The following is a 21948-nucleotide window of genomic DNA, read 5'->3' as shown; positions in this document are numbered from 1 at the left end:
AAATGAATAGATAGCTATAAATAGGCCTATATGTATTTTTGTGTGCAGGGTATTCCCTAATTAGCCAGCTACATTTATCGCGATTCTAATTAGCTTACCAATCATGCAGAAATTAGAGGCTCGCCTCTTCAGTATGTAACGCTCATGTTTATCGGCATCTTTAGGATATTCCCCCTCAAGAAGATACTTCTTCAGATCCATAAACATGTTTTGATCCATCATGGACAGATAGGACTAAGAGATTAAGCCAACGTAATTATGCGGACTACCTATAATAATAACGAGCAAATGAATGCCCTTTACATGTGACCTGTCCAGAACATGTGACACCACAGGTCACGTAAGCCACATCAAATGATTGTGTTGACAGTTTTTGGCTATACATGGGAAGATAAGACAAGTCACCTGGAATGGTTTGGCTGTAGTTACAGGTGATTTCTGCCAGGTTACAGTAAGGTCACATATTCTGATAACAGCTGTCAAAATATGTGACCTCTTGGGCCTAAAACCAGATGCTGACCAGAGTGATTATTGTTTCTTGTCTATACATATGAAGATAAGACAAGTCACCTGGAATGGTTTGGCTGTAGTTACAGGTGATTTCTGCCAGGTTACAGTAGGGTCACATATTCTGATAACAGCTATCAAAATATGTAACCCCTTGGGCCCAAAACCAGATGCTGACCAGTTTGATTATTGTTTCTTGTCTATACATATGAAGATAAGACAAGTCACCTGGAATGGTTTGGCTGTAGTTACAGGTGATTTCTGCCAGGTTACAGTAGGGTCACATATTCTGATAACAGCTGTCAAAATATGTGACCCCTTGGGCCTAAGACCAGATGCTGACCAGTTTGATTATTATTTCTTGTCTATACATATGAAGATAAGACAAGTCACCTGGAAGGGTTTGGTTGTTGTGACAGGTTAATTTTGAAATGTTCAAATATATATGAGTTTATGTATGGGTAAAATTCCCAATGAGTTCACAATCAAATTATTACTTGGTTATTGATCATTTTCTCCCACAGCTCTTAGGGAGATTAGGTAACAGCCTCATGCTGCCGACGTAGTTTTATTATTATTTATACCACCCGCATCCTCATGATTAAGTCTGCTCTGTGGTGTTTATTTGGGGCCAACAGAATAAACACGCACACACACAGAAACATATGTTTTAGTGTCTTTATTTAGATTTACAATTAGACACTAGTCACTCAAATACAGCCTATATCTCACGTATGTATATACAACAACATTTCTAAACTCTCGGCGCTGAACCTTCATTATAAACAGCCTGCAGTTTACGCTGATTGCGTAACAGAGCCGTGAAAAAGTCGTCTGTTTGAGTAAGATCAACCTGCACAGTGGCAACAGCGCCCCCTACAGTCACAAAATACGGTGGTCACAGAATTTGGTGTTACAACTGTACTGTTTCGAGGCTGCCAGGCGTGCCAAGAGTGCGTGTGGCCGGTGACCGCGGTGATCGGTGCCCGGTGGCCGCCGCCTGCCGGCAGACCTGCGAGTCGCGTCAGTGTCCACTATCTCTGTAAAAGTAGAGATGAGCAGCGCAGCGTCCGTGGTCTCAGCTTTAGGTTTATACAGGACACGCTCAGAAGATTAAGTGGGACAATATTAATGTAGTGATATTCCCAGATGATATTAATGTAGCGATATTCCCAAATAATAATAATGGCAGACTGGTCAGAGACCAACACATTCATAATTCATTTTCTTGTTGCTTATCCTTCTCTAATAAAGGACAGTTTGCGTTCGTCCTTATTATGTAGGCACAATGTTTTTTATTATAGCTTACATTGGTTTCATAACCTTCTCAATAAGTCTCCAATCCCTGGACCAATAACGTGGCCCATATACAGTAGCCTACGTATGTAGTGTAGTTTACGTTCATCACACCGGGAACAATGCAATGCTTCTTCATCTTTTTATTTTGGTGCAGGACACTTGTCAGAAGAATAAACATTGAATATTGTTTTACAAATGCTCACAGCGTGTATTGAAGTCACTTACTCTTTTTCCTAGTTGTTGTCCCTTTCTGATTGTTCTGTATGAACATTAATTGTACCAAGAATCATTTATATTTTATAGAGATTATTGAATGGTTGTAAAACATGTCCTCGCGTTGTGAATAAGGGTTTGAAATTAAGCCTAGTCATTAGGGTCCATTTCCCGAGGAACATTATTCCCTCCGCTCACTTTTAAGCCAAAGGCTGAATAATAATGCATTTTATTTATATAGTGCTTTACATGCTGGGCTAGTCAAAGACACTTTACAGTAAAACCAGCACATATATCACATAAAAACAGAAACACGAAACTAGCATATTTAAAGCAATTAAAACACAGTGTAGCCTACAACTTTGTAAAATGTGGAGTGACTATAGCCTAAGGAGATATTTTGACACCCTCGCACATTCAGTCGGGTCCGCTATGGTGTGTTCGGCTTTTTCTCTCCGTTTGATAAGAGCCGTATTTCCCTTTCTGCATTTTAAATCCTTCACCTCCTCGTTACTTTCCATTTAAGCTGCTGCTAATTGGGTGAAACATATGGCGCATGCTTCTTCTCAATTCTGCATCCGTAAATCTGTGATCAATACCGTGGTCTATGTGAGAAAGCAGTCAATGTGCACTTATCCCAGCTATCTACACTTGGCTTGAAATAGCTTCACCTGTTCATCCTGGTTTGGCAATCGTGCAACCGATTAAGCCGCGATGAACAGATCACACTAAGCTGCGCTTTTTCATTTATCCTCGATATCTTTATTCTACTTTCGTGCAACAGGCCCCAGGTATGAGGACATATACGAGGAATTTTGCTTTAGATCAATTGCTCACATTGCGCTTACTCATACAAAACAAACAATATATACATATTACTCACAGAAACAATTTTCAACAAACAAAAATGGAACCGAAGTGCTATGCCTCACTCTGTAGCTAAAAGAGAGAGAGAGCTCAACACAGAGTGAAAAGGGGAGCTACAGCGATTAAAATGTTTTAGAAAATTAAACCATGTAAACATATTCTGCTATATCCTCCTAATACAATTATGACCCTGAAAAAGAGCTACTATAAGCACTTTAAGGTATGATGACAATAACTAGCTGGTCACCATACAAAGCAACTCCAGCCTGACAGGCCATTTAGCGATTGTGGTGCGCTGCAAATTAAATAAAATGCCTTTAGTACCCAATTTAGCAAACACCATGCTCATCTGGCTCAGACAGTTGGGTTGTAGGGGGAAACTTTAAGTATATCTATAATTAGCACAAAAAAAAAGGACTGCTGTGCTTATGTTAAAACAACCACCTGCTCACCACTTGACTCTACAACAATACTTCTTGCAAGACTGCTGCTTTGCTGATAGAAATTTGGATGTCTTTTTGTGAAATACTCTCCATTAGTGAAATAAAAGACCAGTCACAAACATTGTATTAAGAGTAACTTTATCTAAAATTCAAAATTAACAAAGCTTTCATAATAAAAGTACCACTGGAGGTAGCGCCAAAAAAATAGCAATGTAATAAAGATGTCAACTAACCAGACACTTAACATTTCAACAACCAATTTAACATTTTAAAAAGCATTTATTGGTACATCATTGAATACAGCCTTAGAGGGTGATGTAGTGTAGGGTGGATAGCTGGATTTCCCCTTAATCATTTGCAATTTCATTCCTCAAACAGAAATACAAAACAATGCAATTTAACTGAAGTAGTACAAAACACAAAAAACACAAAAAACAAAGTGTAAAGTACCATATGTTACCAAAATAAGCGGTTACCAATGCAACTGCAAGCATCTGTGTATGTATCCACTGTCACCCAGTAAGCTAGAACACAGGCTGAAATATCTGCACAAAATCCATAAATCAACCATAACTTGGCTCCAAGACTCAATGAACAGAAAATAAAAGAGATAACAGTCTTCAGCCTAGATTTAAACAGGTATCTAAAACACAGACCAAGCTTAACCATTCAAAATGGGGAACTCATTTATAAAAAATAAAAAAAACTCATCCTTTGACTTCTGAGCAGGAATGTTACTGCTAACAGGCCTGTACTGACAACAATTAACCGTCAATACCCACAAACAGAATAAAACCCATCTTTGTGCGTACTGATGTCTGGCTGTCCTATATTTTCACTGGGATGCAGTCCTTATCAGTCCATGCTTAACTCAATCTAACATATGTAGCCATTTGCGCATCTGCCTATCCAATTCATTTGATCTTTGGTACATTTACAGCAAGTCATCATCTTCTCCTCCTCCGTACATATCTGCCAATTTCTTAAAGCGGGGTCCCCACTCATTGAGGCAGTTGTAGTCCTGGTCTCCGCTGCTCGATGAGTTCAGAGACGAGAGGCTTCCTGAATCAGAGCCACCCCCTTCATAATCAAAAACCAGCAGGGAGTCATAAGGAGGTGCTGTTGGGTCATTGTCAGCTGCCTTCAGGTTCTGAGAGAGATGCAGAGGATATATTTGACATACTTTTTGTATATACACAGCAGAATCAAGTCATTAAAGAAGGGGAGAGATGATGATGTGACAAGTATCAAAAACCACATTTACAAAAATCACGCCATGACAAACAAACATGACCATAAACAACTGGACACAAAAAGGAGCCCCATGGAGTTTGAATTGCATAATTTTGAAGATTGTGATTGAAGATGTAAGTTGTGATTTAAAACAAATGTGTTTACCACTCCTTTAAATACAAATTATTACCGCAGTTATAAATAACCTATTCTAACAATGTTAGATTTGAATAAGTTTGTATGAGATCTTGAATGTTTGACTTACATCATCAATGAAGTTGCCAATTTCTTCTGGGTTGGCGGGGCGAGGCCGGTACTGAGGAGCCGGCATGAAGTTCGGCACTACATCATTTCTGAACACTTCGGGCCGGTTGTCCAAACCACGGTGGAGAACACTTAGATCAAAGTCCTGATGGTGAGACATGTAGAGTTCACACATAAGCTAAAGCATCTTTATTTTAACTAAGAAATATTTGTATATTTGTGCATTTAATGTAGCAGATCAATTTTTTATATTAAAATCAAATCAAATCCACTTCAACTGCCTAAAACAATGAACTGCTGCTCACAATGTTAATCAGGTAATTTAAATGTTTGCAAAATTGGTTTACCTTGTGGTAATACTACTTTTAAAAAGGATTTTTTTTTTTTTACTTTTTGGACAATTGCCCACTATTATGCTTTTAGAAAAACCTTAATGTGTTACAGTTCCTTAAAATCATATTTAATCTTTAATGATAATTGTGATACAATTTTACTAAAGTAGAGTATCATATTGATCTATCACCCAGGCTGGTGAACGTCTTCATTTTAACTGGGTGCCTGACTGGCGCTGCTCGGCTGTGACTGCCAGAGATGTAGCCAATGCTTTCTGTTTCTGACTTTGTACCTCCTTGATTATTTTAAGTACCAACTGATTGAGCCTTGTAATCAAAACATTATTCAAAACCTGTGTCTTAATTTTCTATTTCCTCACGGGAGTCATCCCAAAAGAGAAGTCCAAGTCTAATTTACCTGATCGTCTTCCCCACCTCCCTCTTCATCATAGTAATGAATGTTGTCTCTGATATCGTCGTCTTGCAGAAGAGGTTCCTTCTTTTCCCCTCTTCTCCGTCTTGCAAATAGCAGCAGCAGTAACACGAGCACTGGACATATAGAGCACAAAGCTTAATACAACACAGGTCATCACAAGTCTAGTCTAGAGCCCGACCGATAAAGGATTTTTAAGGTCGATGTGATGCAAATATTTGGTTATTTAATAATCTGATATTCCAATATGCATTTAAAAACAAAAAAATCCAGAAACCTAAAACAAAACAGATTCACCTAAGTTATTTGTAGTTAGCACTAAGATAAGATTTTTCACAATCAACAAGTTTTTTCATTTTTAACATATATTAAACTTCTGATAAAAACAAATGTAAGATACAAAACTTAAAGTCCTTTGAACAAAAACACAGAAATAAACAATGAGTTCTCCCAACAGGAACATTGTAGAGTGCCCTCTGGTGTACAAACTATGCAACACCAACACTCATAACATGGTTTACCGTGCATCTTCATTTTACTTTTAAAATATTCATCAGAATAATTTTTCATAAGTGTTTTATTTTTATTGGCCATTATAAATGCCAATACGGTTCGGGAAATGCCTAATGTTGGCCGATAATATCAGCCCACCGATATATCGGTTGGCCTCTAGTCTAGTCCGACTTTGCCAGACATCGTGGCACCAAGGAGGAGCGCCTGGCAAGTCCCCGTAGCATTCTGGAGCAATCCCGGAAGTGTAACATTCAGGTTAAAGACTACTCTTACTTTGCGGTTATGTTCTCACCATAGATACCTGGCAGGCAAGAAAACAGCGAGAAAATGGCGACAGTAGCCAGCCAGAGGAATTTCAGCCTTGCAGATTTCTAATACTACAATAAATTACTAAACTATTTTGACCATATGTCACCAAATGTTAAAGTGCCCATATTATGCAGATTTCATGTTCATATTTGTGTTTTGAGGTTGTACCAGAATAGGTATGTTTCATTTTCGAAAAAACACCACATTTTTTATGTACTGCACATTGCTGCAGATCCTCTTTTCACCCTGTGTCTTTGGGTTTCTCTTTTAGCTACAGTGTGAGACATCTGACTTCTATACTATCTTTGTTGGGAGTTGCACATGCGCAGTAGCAAGGTAAGATCAAATCAGCCAGCTACGGTTTTTCCTCCTTTGGTCAGTATAAGGGACGATTAGCTGGGAGACTTCTTATAAACAAGGGCACACTGGTAGAATACCTGCAGAATATGGACATGGAAGAAGTTAATTAGTAAATTATGGTGAACTAGTGTGTTGTAGCAGGGTTTTTCCATTGAGAATGTGCTAGCATGCTATCGCTAGCATAATAAAGTTAGCCACCTTGTCTCAGCCATCTTGGCTAGTTACGCAGAAATCTGTGGAAATTTTGAACAGCTCACCCCGAGACTAAAGGCAGAGGCCATTCAGATAACTCTCTCACTCAAAACAGCATGGATAGTTTTTCTTCAAGTTTGTATGCTTGTGTAAGCACCAGAGACCCAAAATTCCCCACATCCCTGAAAAAGTGATTTTTCCATAATTTGGGCACTTTAATATTAGATATCATGAAAACATTAACATATTTTGAATTGTGAGCCGTCACAGCACCCACTGATGTTTTTTCAATGTTTTGAAGCTGGCAAAGTCTTTACCAGACATGGAGTTTGGAGATATTTACATCCATCTCATAGATTTTCAGTTACCCTACATCGCACAAAACATGAAAGCCTACAAACGTACAGCTATATTTTCAAGTGCAGAGGGGTTAACGATGTCCTATGGGTGGTGAAAAACAGCAATACCTTCATAATCAAAGCAAAGGTGAGTGTTACTAGCTAGCTACCTACTAATGTTTGCTAATTTGTTAAGTTGTGTGATGAAGTCTTGTATGTGTATAAACATTGTTCCAATGCCTGTTCTTATCCGTCTCGTTTTAACCAGTCCCTCTAGGATTTCGCTGACTTTGAAATTACTGTGGCCCAAAATGCCTGATTTTGCGGGAACTTTTGTAAATAATTTTGATAAAAGTTGCTATGTTTGTGGACTGAAGAGAGGAACCATATGCCCATTCCCACCTTAACCCTTGTCTGTGGGACCCAAACAACACGCCTAACTATTATTTCTTCTAACTCACTTTAATGAAACTTAACGTTGTCTGTGTGTGTGTGTCTTTGCGTCTGTACAGTATGTGTGCGTGTCTGTCATTTACAACTATCTGGCATGTCTTTTTACCCTAAAAAACAACAACAACAACAACGACAACAAAAGCAACTTTCGTAAAGTAAAACTGGCAACGTCCTGGCAAGATGATTTTCTTACTAGGTTTCGTTGCCAAGAGACTGATATTCTTGCCTGCCAGCTAGTAGTTGTGACTTCCTGTGCGTATGAATTACAAGTCCAACCACCTCCTACATCACAGATAAAGCAAAATAATCTTTACATATACAATGTTAATCAAATATCAGACTTACTGAGCAACAATAGGATGCCTCCAAGTATTCCCAGGATAACAGGCAGCTCGGTGCCACCCGCCACACGCCCTTTGCATAACACTTCTTCCCCAGTACAGTCACACACTGTGGCCTGCACGGTGCTGTCCTGCCACTCGCTCTGGGTGTCTGTAACCCTCAGGACCACAGTGTACTCTCCACTGGCTAGCTCTGTGGCTAAATTCAGGATGATGCCTGTTTCTGCAACAAAAGAGGAAAATTACCATTACAGTGAGGGGCCTCATTTTCACTGAGGTGTTTTCCTAAGACATTGCTTATTCCCATGCTGTGCATCGCCTCCCAAATAAACTCCAACCATTCAAATCTCAGCGAGCAGACAATTTCTTAATTTCTTATAAACTAAAGCATCTCTGACCCAGTACCGGAAATGTGGGGAGCTCATGCAGAAGTGAGCACTTCCCCTTTGCCGAGAAAACAGCACAATGCCATAGATGTTGCATGGAGCGTGCAACAAACAAACACACACATACACTTTGCCCACCCGACCTTCCAAAGGTTGCATTTACAAATTTTAAATGAAAGACTTTTTTTAGCCCCCATTTTTCATGAGCTAAACTCAAAGATCTATGACTTTTTCTATGAACACAGAAGTCCAGTTTCTCTGAGATCTGTCTATATCTGAAAAGGAGAAGTGAGCAGTTTTCCTTTGCCAAGCACAATGCCACAGATGTCTCATGTTTTGACGGCGCATTCGAGCAACACACACACACACACACGCACGGGAGACGACCACTCTACCACAACTTTTCAGCCATACATTAAAAGGCTACATACTGGATTCGTTCATCCTAGCGGTCCAGTTGTTCTTCGACATGCCCTGTAAAGAGACGCTGTATGGAGCAGCAAAGCCTGGTCCGTCTTTATCTGTTACAGTCAGCAGTTGTTGAGCTGATTGTTTGTTGCACACCTGGGAGAACAGAATATCAACTTAAGACCTTGTTTACTCATTACTGTACATTAGTGGCTTTTGTGTGATATAGTTAAATCCCACCAATCACAAGTTCTGCACCCAATATGTCAATTTAAAATTGTATCTGTATTGAAATTGCTTTAAAAAAATGACACTAAGGACCAGTTTGTAGGATTAAGGAGAAACCAGTTTACTATTGCCGTTGAATATAAAGCAAAAGTATGTCTTATCCGATTAATCAACAGAGAAATCACTAGAATGCTGTTTTAGTTTTTTTTAAAGATTATTTCTTTCCCCCTCTATTTCAGCGTGACAGTTGATAGACAGGAAAGGTGGGAGACAGCTTGGCGCACGCTCTTATTGGGTGAGCTAGAGGTCGCCCCTCTAGAATACTCTATTACTAAAATAATCGATAGCTGCAGCCCTCACCTGAATGCCACAATAGTTTTGACTATACACTTATCGCGATCTGCAACCTCACCACTAAATGATGCCCCTAAATCCTACACACTGGTCCTTTAACAGTTTGGCAAGGAAGAGGCACCTTGATTGCACGTTCCTCAATGATGGGTGCATTGTCATTGACGTCTTCAAGCTGGATTATTAGAGTACCAGTTCCTGTAGCTTGGACTTCATCTGGTGAGGTGACATATACACTTACATCAGAACAACAACTGAAAATTATATGAAAGCTTAATCACAGTAAGATAAAGCCCAAACCTTTTTGGTCTTAATGCAGTGCAGAAAGCCAGATAAGCATGTACAAGTTTAAGATTTGCCTCACACGTACCATTGTCATATGCACCAATGAGTGCTTTGTATTTGTTGTCCTCAACGAAGACAGACTCTCTGTCCATGAGACTTTTTACTTTGATCAGGCCCGTCTCTTTGGCCACGTTCAGCCAGCCAGCAGGGTCTCTTATTATTCTATACCTGGACATAAACAAGATAACCACAGACAGATGTAAATACTATGACCAAAATAAAACAGACTGGATCAGATCACTGAAGAACACCAGTTTACATGTATTAAATACTGTCTACACTTTAGTTTCTTTCTGCGTTTTCAGTCAGTCTGTTAGGGATGTCAAACGATTAATTCTTTTTTTAAATCGCAATTAATTGCTAAATTTCAATAGTTAATCACAATTAAATCACGTTATTTCACATGATTAAAGTTAAATTTTGAACCCAGATCATGTCAACATGCTTATCGTTCACAACAAAAATCAGTAGAAGTTGTATGTGAGACTAGTTATTTTTATGAGGCTTTGCTTTGTAGCCTACTTTTTAAATAGTCTAATTAATTGTTAGGTAGGCTTATCTTTCACCCTCTTTCGACTCTGTACCTGGGATAGTTTTTACAAAACCTGCCAGATCTAAGTATTATGTTTTTGGTTTAGTTATTGTTTTAAAAGTTTTTTTTTTTAATCATCCTCATCAAAACGAGGGTCTCAGTTTAAAAACGTTGGCTCGCAGCCGCAGGTTCCGCTGCTTTAGAGCGGCGCAGCATATACATCGTAAAGTTTAGCCAAACCGAACGTCCAGTTTAACTGCCACAAGTTGTTCTTCTTGAAATAAAGAGAACAAAAAAGGCACTGTATTTTTGTATTTTCATTCCATTTTTAATTCATAAAAAGTTAAATAATGCAATTTAATATAATAATATTATTGTCAATTGTTAATTCTCCTGACGATCAACTAAGAAAATTTAATCAAATGCCCATCCATAGTCTGTATTATCTATGTAAACCCATTCTTACCAGTGTGTCTTGATTACAAATCAAATGAATGCAAAGAGTTACTTTATGAACTTAACTTTTATATTTGATTATTTCAAATCTAACGATGTGCAACAAGACTGGGGTAACACAATCAATGTTTTCAGAAATATAGCTTGCCTTAAGCTTGCTTTTTTAAAATGTCATAATAAATTACAGCTATAGTGCATGAACAAGATGGTCTGAAGTTGGCTGCCACCCATTTTACAAGCACTTCAGTTAATTTTTGCAATTTGGTTTCATCCACAAGTGTGTGGTGACTTGCACTCTCCAAAATAGTCCAAATAGTAGGTAGGAAGTGTCTTTGGCAGCTTGACAACAAGTAAAGGGGACTCAAAGGGTCAAAATAGCAGCACCCAAAGATTCTAGAGAGTAGTGATTCTTTATAGCAAAGATTATTTGGTAACAGCAGCAGTGACAGTGTAAAATAAAGATTTTTTGTGATGAACACAATTTAAATTATATTATAACGCGTCTCATCACAATTAACAATTTAATGCTGACAGCCCTAGTTACAAATCCGGATTTTCATGTTAAAAGTGGCCAAAGCTTCAAATGAGGTAAACGTATTTTAAAGAAATCCCAGTGAAGCACTGCATCTCCTTCCATGTTGCTGAACAGCATGTGAGCAAGTATGGGTGGGGTTCCCAGGAGAGTGTGAGAAGAGAGATGCAAACACAGGCACAGATTTACGGAAGAAATGGTTAAATAACGCAATATAACAATACTATAGCAATATAAATGGTATTGTCCAATCCTATATCTTGTTGGAATATACATTGATATATTTAATAAGAGTGCCATCAAAGTGTTGACCTAGGATGTACTGGGAATTGCAAACGAATAGACTTATATCCTTTAAATAAGCTTTATCACATTCACTAAATTCTCAGCTACTCTTACATTTTGTCTTGAGTAATACAGTCACCATCAGCAGGCTAAAACATTATAGTGATGAATGCACTTATTGATCCCTGGAGTTAAGGAATTAAAGATGTCACCTGAAGCTTGGTTACCAACATTTTTCATTTAATTTTCTCTAGCATGATAATATTGTGTTTAAATACAAGTTGAAAATAAGGTACAGAGTTTGATCTTACATGACTTTCTGTTTGCGTGCAGTATCTGGGTCAGAAGCCGTGTACTGCACCACATCACTGTCAACAGCAAGGTCCTCCCGTATTAACACTTGCTTCTCTATTGGATCAAAAACTGGAGCTTCATTGACATCCTGCACAGTCACCAACACCGTGGCAGTGGCAGTGGGCAGTAGAATAGCAAAAGGAACCTCATTCTCCACTGCAATCAACAACGTGTGTGTTTTGCTCTTCTCAAAGTCAAGACCCTGGTTGGATGCAAGGAAAAGCATACTGCTATAAAACTAAAAACGCCCACTTTTCACTTAAATACCTAACAGCAATTGTTATCTAAAAATTGACAATAGGTTGCTGAAAAACAATTTAAAAATAAGATCTCAAAAGTAATATCTCACAACTTTAATATTGCGGCTTATTTGAAAATTATCTTTTTACATCCTACCTTGGCAGTAGAAACAACTCCTTCATGTTTGTTACTTCCTGTTTTCACTGTAAAAAGTCCTCCAGGATCACCATCGACAATCTTGAACTTGGCGTTCCAGGCTGGGGAATGTGGTTCGTCACCGTCCGTTACCGATATTGTTAAGATCTGAGCGTTGACTTTATTTTCATCAACTGCTGCCGAATACTGGGAGAATCCAAAGGATGTGTTAAAAGTGAAACATTTTTTTTTTTGTGCAGTTCATTACTTCACTGTACAGATGCGAGATTCCCCGTTAAATATAGGTCGCTCACTTAAAGCCCAAACTTGTATTCCAAAATCCAATATATCTTTCTAGAGTGAGAGTTTCAAATGTGATATGCAGTGTTAAAAGAAAATGAACTGGTAGTTCATACATAGTCAGCTTTAAAGTCACCACAAAAGATGACAATACTGACTATAGTTTTTACTTCAGCCCATGGACACTGCTTCAGCATGGGGAGAATTCTGAAGCATGACAGATCTGCTATGCCTAGTTATGGTTGCTAAGCTATGCTTGGGGAACTGCAGATCTGACGAGTATTTAGTGAACAGTGAAGTTTCAGTCAAAAGTAAGTTGTTCTTACCGACGGCTGAATGAAGGCCGGAGCATTGTCGTTGCTATCTGTGACCGTAAGGATTACTTTCGCTTCTCCAATCAATCCTTCTCCCATAGTGTCTGCTGCTCGTACCACCAGAGTGTATTTGGGATATTTCTGTTAGAAAAGACACAATACTTCTCAACTGAAAGGTTTAAACATTTTTCGGACTCAGTTGGAGCAGAATCCTTTAAGACACTTCATATAGCTTATATAAAACAGCAAAAATGACAGTTCCTCTATCCTCAACTGGTGTGATGTTACATGATTACTACTATGTTACATGATTTGTACAGGTCTGGAGACCTGTACAAATCAGAAAATGGACACACCCACACACACCATTAAAACTTGTGTGACAAATACTGTATGTCAAAATGTACATGGCAATGTACATAAAATTGTTTTTGATCAATAACTGGTTTAGAATCAAATTGTGAGTTGCCCAGAGATTCCCACCCGTAATGATTACACCTTCAAGTAATTTTGCTTTAAAAATCACCTTCTGCTAAGAAAAGAAGTGATTGCGCATTAAAAGTGGTTGCAGACAGTGATATCAAAGTACAGTATTGGTCCTGATATAAGACAACCTCTCTTTTTCAAGAGACATTTTTGGATACTTTATAAAAGTCAAATATTGTTTTCATACAAATTATTTTGTTTGAAAATAATTCTAATAAAAGCACAAGGTAGACTGTTTTTAACATTTTTCAAATAAAATATTTTTAGGTGAAAGTATCACATTCAAATTAATAGTAAATATTTCCAAGGCCATCAGCTGAATGACCGCTCTAGGAATGGGAATCCCATCATCATGTTTTTCTGTCAGGTAATCACACACTCTCCTGTCAATCTCTTGGAAGTGGCTGCTTTGAGGTCTACTGTAAGAGTTTCTCTGGCTATTTGCATTTTTTTAGCTGGTGCAACATCTCCATTACAACACCACATTACTTCCGTTCTACTTCTGACTTCCAGGCTGTTTGTAGCTGGATATATAATTTGTTTCGTCTATGTTTGAATGTGGATAACGTTAGTAATTTTGAGATGCTTGCTACAGTTACACTTCAAGTGATGAATCGGCAATAACACATTTTATTTAACATTTTTTGAGTCACAGTTTTGTTCTAATGCTGTTTGGCCCCCCTTTTCTTCAGTCACTCCCCAATCCATTGCATTTTCTGGTGCGCCATTCATTAGGCGATTACAGTAATGTGCTCTTTTTGATCATGCAAAATGAAGGTAACTAGCAAGCAGTGCTGAACGGATAATCATAACACAAAACCATCTGTAAAGTAATCCGAGGATGCATTTTATACTTGACACCATAGACATAAGTATAACGGATAAAGGCAATGCTTTCAGAACTCAAGTACATTACAGCAACATTAACACAACAAATCTGAGTCACCAGGCAACAACTCAGTTCTATGAAGTACTTCAGGCTGATTAGCACTCACACAGTTTCTCCTGCACAATGATTGGTTTGGGTATTGTTTGGATTTCAACAATTCTTGATTCTGATTCTTTAAGGGATGGCGTGAAAACAGATAGTAGGCCTATGCTTAATTCAAGTTAAAAAAAAGAAATTCACTTAATTAATATTCACTTCAGACAGTTTATGGAACCTATAAAGGAATTTATTTTTGTAACCATGTTTAGTTGTAACTAGAGCTGTAGGATAAAGATATTTTTGACCAAATATATTGATCTCGATATTGTAGGATTGACTGAGATGAGACAATGAAAATTTTGATAAATAATCACCAATAATGTGGATACAATGACTACATGGGTTAAGGCAAAGATAAGAGCTCAGTCAATTAGAAAATTGCATCAATTCACTGTAATGCAGCCTTTAAAACCAGGAAAAGACAACACTCCTCATATCGCGATTTCCAAAATTTAGGACAATATATAGCCTCACATATCCTAAGTTCTTCAGGGTTTTCAGGTTTTAGTAAGTCAAATTAAAGACCTTTTAAAGACATTTTAAGACCATAAAGTTTGACATTTAAGACTTACTACAGTCTTAAGACTTACTACTACTTAAGGCTACATTTTGCAGCAAGCGTCGTACCTGGAGCTGGGTACTTAAATCTAAGGCTTAATACCTAGAGACTGGCATTGAGAAATTTCCATAAGATCATCCATCAATGCAAATAAAACCAGCTATTAAGGTAAATGAAATAACACTATGCCAATCTCTAGGTTTGGTGAAGGGTATGTGATGATAAGGGGTTAGTTTAATTCCAAAGTCCAAGGGATTTTTATCAAGATGCATAGTATCCTGGATCCATGAAATAACTGGCCTTTTAAAATAAAAATGTGCCTGCCTCTATAAGAATTTAGCATACGGGTGTGAACACTTATTTTAATGAAGAACACTTATTTAATAAAAATACATTATTCCTTCACAAAGAAAAATTGGTGTCCTTAAAAGCTTGGATTTTCCTAATTAGGACATTAAGATTAATTACCAAGAGATGTTTTTTTTTCCTCTTTTTATTCAACTTTAGCATGGGTGTGCAAACTTTGTCAAGCCACGATAGATAGATAGATACTAGGGGAACTCCAGAGTAGGCTAGCAGATAACCTTTAACGTTACCTGCGGGTCGCATCATCTTTAAACAGTTTTTCCTGTATGTTTTTTTTGGAATAGGGATCATTTCAGTAGCATAAAAGCAAGCAAAGACTAGTGAATTTTGTTTAAAAAGTCTTACCTCTCTGTCTAGGCCACCCGCATTGACTCTGACGACTCCTGTGACTGGGTTGATAACAAACAGAAAGTCACTGGGTAACACTGGATCCTGGCTCATAATACTGTAGCGGATATCCGAGTTGTCAGTATTTGGCTGGTCAATATCTGTGGCCACAACCTTTATCACCTCAAAACCTGGAGAGAGGAAAGTCAGAAGTGAAAATTAAGTACAGACTTCTCAAAGTATTCAGAACACAACAATCAGAGGAGAAAATAAAGCTGGACCGTATATTTAGACTATTAGATGAGAGGAATAACCAACAAGACAAAGTTGTTTTTGATTTTGCCATCTGCCATGAGCTTTAGCTTAATTAGTGTGCTTGGGTTCCGGACACAACATTGGCACTTGCCTAGACTTTTATACTTTCAGCTAAACCCGTTTCTTCCCACTCTATGTCTTATTCCACTATCTATAGCATGTCAAGAACAGAATCATTAAAGTGAGAGGACCGCAAAACATATGTTTCAACTGGTATCGTTAGCCACAATATTTTATGGGTTAACATGTTACATTAGAAAAAGTTCAATTCAGCACTAGCACATCTACTGACTAGTAGTTGCCACAAGTTGTTAGAGGTCTTGGATTTTACTATATCAAAGTACAAAATCAAACAGTAAAAGTGCCATACTGCTTTTTGTCTTGTCAAAGTGAAACATACTTTTGAACACGGACATACATCTTTTTCAGGCTTAAATAAAGATTCACTGATGGTACCTTTTGGTGAGGCCTCAGCAACTTCTCCCAGAAAGGTGCTTTGAGTAAAGGTAGGTTTGTTGTCATTCTGGTCAATTACTTTCACTATAATATCCATAGGGGCCTCAGCATTTCCTGAACCATCTGCTACAGCATGGGCTTGAAACTGCATAGGAATAAACACATTTGTATTATAATACGTAAATGCAAGAATATTCCATGTAGATGATCGGGCATGGAAAATACAAATATACAAACAGATTCAAGAAACACGGTTATTGAGTGAAACTTACATAAAGTTGGTTTTTATACACAGGTGATACTTTAATGTGATATAACTGTAATCTTGGCATTTTTATGTTAATGTTCTTCAAGATAAACTGAAGAACCTTTCACTCATGTTTTTGCAAGGTATAGCTTTAAAGACAAGCTGGGAATTTGACTAATGTTCTGAATAAACATCTACTGCTGTGCCAATTAATAGAAATATAATGTATAGCTCTCATGTTTAATTCAGATTTAAAATGAATGAATTCTGAAGGGAAATGGAGTCGAAGTGTGTTCCGATAACTCCCAGTCTGGTCAAAAAAAGGGTATGTACAAAACTAACACCAGAGAAGATGCCTACCATGTACTTGTCTTTGTCCTCTCTGTCTAGTGGTTGTGTGAGATACAGAGTACCAGTATTTCTGTCCATGGTGAAAAGGCCAATAGGAGGGTTATCAGCTCCTGGACCAGTGATGCTGTAAAAGATCTTCATGACTTTATCCGCATTAGAACGGATCTGGATAAAAACACAACAGGTCTGAGTTATACCATTCTCACTGACTACAACAATAGTTAAAATATTGTTAAACAATTGTCAATACAGTAAGAAAGCAATGCAATTCAATTCAATTTTTATTTGCTAAGTTTTTCAGTTTTACATGTTAGGCCAGGTCGTTTAGAGTAATTTAAATAGCTAAAATGTGGCTATTTAAATTTTTGAGGTACAGTCGTCCAGTTACAATATTCTAAATCCTGTTATAAAGACCACAAGTCAGTTATGTTGTGATATCTGGATAACAATGCCATTTCATCACATTAGCCATGGTGCGCCTGAGAACAACTATGCTCTTACATTATCCAAATTGCAAACCTTTGGATTTATCCTCATAACAGGGTGACTACACACACAAAACATAGTTAATAATCACTTTTTAATCACAAGATAATGGCGTAGTGTAACTATGGTTCTATTTAGAGAGTAGTGTGGAGTAGGATTGGACCAGTGTAAAAACTTTCAAATGGATTTGATCAAGCCAAAAACCAGACCGGCCTACTGAATTTTACCACTAGGTAACTCAGCCGCTCCCAAAAGCAACTGATGGAACGAGTCTGGTATGGCTGCAGCCTGGAGATATCCCATGTCATTCCAGAGATTCAACTTTTCTAAATAAAAGCTTGTGTCTGGTCCGCTATGTCTCCGTACTTTGTGTTTTTGGATGTTTCTGAACTAAACCGTACTGAATAAAGATTAATTCTCACTTATTTTGTTGATAATCATTATTATTATTATATAATCACAATATAACACTTGAGGAGGCTACACTTAAGTGAAGCACCTTTCAGACCTCACAATTAAACCCTATAGCTTAAACAAACTTCAACGTTAAACACTGATGCAGTTTTAAAAGTTTTAGGATTTCAGAACAGTGGAGGTTAACCAGTATTTTCTAAAATCCTACATTTTGTTGTCAAATTTCATATCCATAAACCAGCTTTTGAAGAAAAATGAATTAGCCTAAAATAAAATATTGGTTTACCTCTTTTAGATATCAGATCCCCTTGTAATGGGAGGCATGAAAACATTTTTTGTAGCCTACTCTTCCGTGGTCTCATATGTTATAATTGTAAAAGTGTATTATTTCAGTATATTGTTGGCGGCTAGATTGTTGAGCTATTTTTTTCACTTTGCATACATTTGTCATGCTTGTCTTTTTTACTGTAATGAATTTGCAAATAAAGCATTCATAATAAAAATGTAAAGTCATCGCAGGTTTCAACAAATAAACAAAAAACAACATTAACAACCCGAAGTTTGCCAACTATAGGCTATGTATGGCTATCAATTATTTAAGAGTTTAAACGGCGTTCAACTAATTGTATCATGCTCACTAACTTAACTGACTCCATCTAGGAAATACCTGCAGTGAAATAGTCATGGTTGGGGGTTTACACTATACCTCGTCTCTATTAGTGCACTTCTTTTGTCGGTTTGAAAGCGCACACTTTGTTTTCTAAAGTGACTAGCTGCCATACAATTAACTTGTCACCCCGAAAAACACATTAACTTTTCTAGTCAACAAACTAGTTTGGCCGTTTCCCCTCCTACCATTACTCAAATGTTATCTCCTTCTTAGCGCCACTCGGCAGTAAGAAATAAAAAAATAGGCTACATCAATATGGCAATAGGATCGGAGGATGTTTTTTTTTTATATACATCAAGTTAACTATAAACGTCTGTTTGGTGGGGACAGCGATTCTCAGCTTTATTTCAGACTGCAGCGGAAAGCTGCACTGTGCTTGACCTTCAGAGTACTCAGCAAAATGTAGCTGTGTGAACGCTACCATAATACTTAAAGAGCTTACATAACTACTGAAACACTATTTGATTCAGAAACAACAACGCTGTTGCGAAGTAGTTACAGTGGTAAGCCTATCCTACTGCCAAACACTGCTTGCATTACAAGTTGGATTTAGTGCTGTGACACAATTGGCACAGGCTGCTAATGTCAGCTACTCTTAATTTGCCACAAACTGATAGTGACAAGTGATGGCTCGTTAGCATAAAACTGGTTTAGTACACCGGATCAGCAAAAATCATAAAATCTGCCCAAATCTAGCTGTGAGAGATGCAAACAAGAAAACAGAAAGCTCTTTTTGAAGGTACTACAGTGTGAGTACAGTGCAGAATGGGAAACATCCTTTTTAAAATTGCACACAGACCAGCCACTCCATCATAAAGTTGTGGGCAGCGTCTTTTGTTAGTAGTACATACTGCTTGTGACTTCCCGTAGGATTCACTGTACTAATTAACCATACAAACACTTTGGCCACACTGCTGTCAAAGTGTACCGAATGTCATTTAGAGTCTGGTTGTTCACTCCCTCCAGTGTCCTACGCTATGAATGGACTTAACCAGAGCTAACCACTCACCATAGTTTTGTTGCTAACCGAGCCTTCAGTTCTCCTTCTCTCTCCTTCTCTCTGTGCCTGTGCCTATGTGTCAAGGCCACACCCCCAGCCTCCACCTTGCCCTCCCCCCAAAAGCTACAGACTCAGAAACGGCACATACTAAGGAAAGCTCATTGTGGGACTGGCTCTAGTGGCTGTAATTCACCACCATGCACCAAGGCTGAATTTTGGGAAAAACACTTCCGGTATTATGGCATTTTTCCACTGCTAGTAACAGCTCGACTCGACTCTCCTTGAATCGCCTCTAATCGACGCATCTTGCGTCCGTTTTCAATTGCAAAATGAGTAACGCCTCGGCGTGGCTGGTCACCCTAGCTACGCTGGACGATGTAATTTTCAACGCGACTCACAACAGCACGTTGGCTAATTGCCACAGCCAAAAGAAATGTTTTGTTTCAAAAGAAGCAAAAAAAATAAAAATCACAGCTGAAAAACAGGAGTTTGGGAGTTCAGACGACAACATGACTATTGTTCGCAGACACAAAAGGGTAAGTTAAGTTTCCTGGTAACGTTAGCTAACATTTGCATGTGTTAGGGGCCCCAGTCAGTATTTACTATACTCTAGCGTTATATGAAGTACATGAACTTTAGCAACCATGACTACACACCAACATGTGTGCTGTGTACTGTTTGTGTTTCAGAGCATTCACGCTTTGGAAAAATCGCCGCCGCAGACCGTCTGGTGGGCGATGTCCGACCGGTGAGATCTCAGGTTCTGACCTGCTGGGCTTCGTATAATCTTTATGAGAGTCATAGAGAGGCTTATGACAACGACTGGGATTTGTCTGGGACAGCAGAGCCGTGGGGGACACTGTCACAGGGTGCAGAGGAAGAAGACCGGGATGTACAGGAGGGTTTGATGCGCTACTTGAAAAGCCAAATAAAAACTTTTCTTTGATCTATTGTCTTGTTTTTTTAAAGTAACAGCGTGCAATATTGTAAACGACATAAAGCCCCTAATAGCCCTTAATATTGAACAGTTAAAGTGAGAATAGTGCAGAGAGTAGATAATCTGTCGGTGTCTGGGTAGATTTTTTTAAATGTCGCGTTTGTTCTGGACACACACTCCGCACTCTTGTTGTTTGAAAACAAAAAAAGGCGAGTAGAGTCGAGGTGAGTTGAGTAGATACCACGCAGTGGAAAACCGCCATTAGGGACCACTAAGGTCTATAAAAAAGCATCAAAAGAACAACATGTTATAGGAACTTTAACATTTCTAATAACAAGTAACTTTTGATTAGAATTTTACTGAAACCAGCCATTAAACGTCACGCCGACACATTCTGCGCCAACCACCACCCAAAGTAAATTCTAAACCTGTGGGAAAAACTGTACTGCAAGTTTTGTTTTTTCAATTAAAATACAAGCACAAATAACTGAAAGTCAGAGTTCAATGACTGCAGTGAAAACCAAAATGAAGTCATTTTTTCAAAATTACAAATATAAAAAATACAATTCAGTACCAAATTCTCAGGTACAAGGGGCTTAATTTTCTCTTACTTGAGATACTTTTAGGGGATAGGGTCCTCTGTCATTCTCAACAACAGTGAGGTCTGGAATAACCCATTCTCGCTTCCTCCTCCTCAGCCCTTCAACAGACTTGGGAAATTGCAGAATGGGCACCTGTTGACCAGTTGCACTCTGAAAGAAAAATGAACAAGTTGTAGCCTGTTATAGTTCAACAGGCACTAGACATTGTATTCTAATTGGCCTAAAAACGGACTAAGGCAAATTACAATGACAATGCATAAATATCTGATCATGGTAGTTCTGATTAAATCCTGTGAAAAGCAGAAACATTTTCCAGCATCTTTTGTCTAGTAGTTATTGTCAACTGACAAACGTCTTAATGTCTTACAGAAAGACTGAGGTCCTTCATTCATCCAGGTTAAACACAAGACAAGATTAATGCATACTTTTAGATAATTACATGAACTACTAGTAATTGGTAGCAAACTACTTTATAATAATTGCCTTAAAGAGTAACTTTACCCTGCAATTCTGCTAGAACCCCACCTCTCATCACCATATTATAAAAACGCAACAGAGGAGGGAAGGACAAATGACTGAAAGATGTTGTGAAAACACTGTAAGAGACGTAGAGCTGGTAGTCAGAGCTAACCAGTAAGCAGCCGATGTTGGAGCTTTGTCACTAGAAACTCATTCATGGCCCTTTGATAGAGTCACAGAGTAGGTATGTACAGTGGGTACGGAAAGTATTCAGACCCCTTTAAATTTTTCACTCTTTGTTTCATTGCAGCCTTTTTCCAAA

At 38.2% G+C, this 21948-nt stretch overlaps 1 protein-coding gene across 1 annotated transcript in view; it reads right to left on the bottom strand.

Annotated features, from left to right (window-relative positions):
• Positions 1 to 3951: 3951 nt before the first annotated feature.
• cdh31 (cadherin 31) overlaps positions 3952 to 21948 on the bottom strand; it is a 27175-nt gene continuing 9178 nt past the window's right edge. Inside the window, exons 5-18 of the mRNA XM_034899236.1 lie at positions 21177 to 21317; positions 17068 to 17223; positions 16461 to 16605; positions 15708 to 15880; positions 12976 to 13104; positions 12371 to 12556; positions 11932 to 12176; positions 9841 to 9983; positions 9595 to 9686; positions 8915 to 9047; positions 8102 to 8320; positions 5577 to 5707; positions 4828 to 4971; positions 3952 to 4479 (exon numbers count right to left, since the gene is read on the bottom strand). Of these exons, the coding sequence (XP_034755127.1) occupies positions 4264 to 4479; positions 4828 to 4971; positions 5577 to 5707; positions 8102 to 8320; positions 8915 to 9047; positions 9595 to 9686; positions 9841 to 9983; positions 11932 to 12176; positions 12371 to 12556; positions 12976 to 13104; positions 15708 to 15880; positions 16461 to 16605; positions 17068 to 17223; positions 21177 to 21317 (2253 nt within the window). The 3' untranslated portion in view covers positions 3952 to 4263. The remainder of the gene's footprint in view (positions 4480 to 4827; positions 4972 to 5576; positions 5708 to 8101; positions 8321 to 8914; positions 9048 to 9594; positions 9687 to 9840; positions 9984 to 11931; positions 12177 to 12370; positions 12557 to 12975; positions 13105 to 15707; positions 15881 to 16460; positions 16606 to 17067; positions 17224 to 21176; positions 21318 to 21948) is intronic.

This window comes from Etheostoma cragini, chromosome 17 (assembly GCF_013103735.1).
Source record: "Etheostoma cragini isolate CJK2018 chromosome 17, CSU_Ecrag_1.0, whole genome shotgun sequence".
Taxonomy (NCBI): Eukaryota; Metazoa; Chordata; class Actinopteri; order Perciformes; family Percidae; genus Etheostoma; species Etheostoma cragini.
This window is presented reverse-complemented; position numbering and strand designations above follow the sequence as displayed.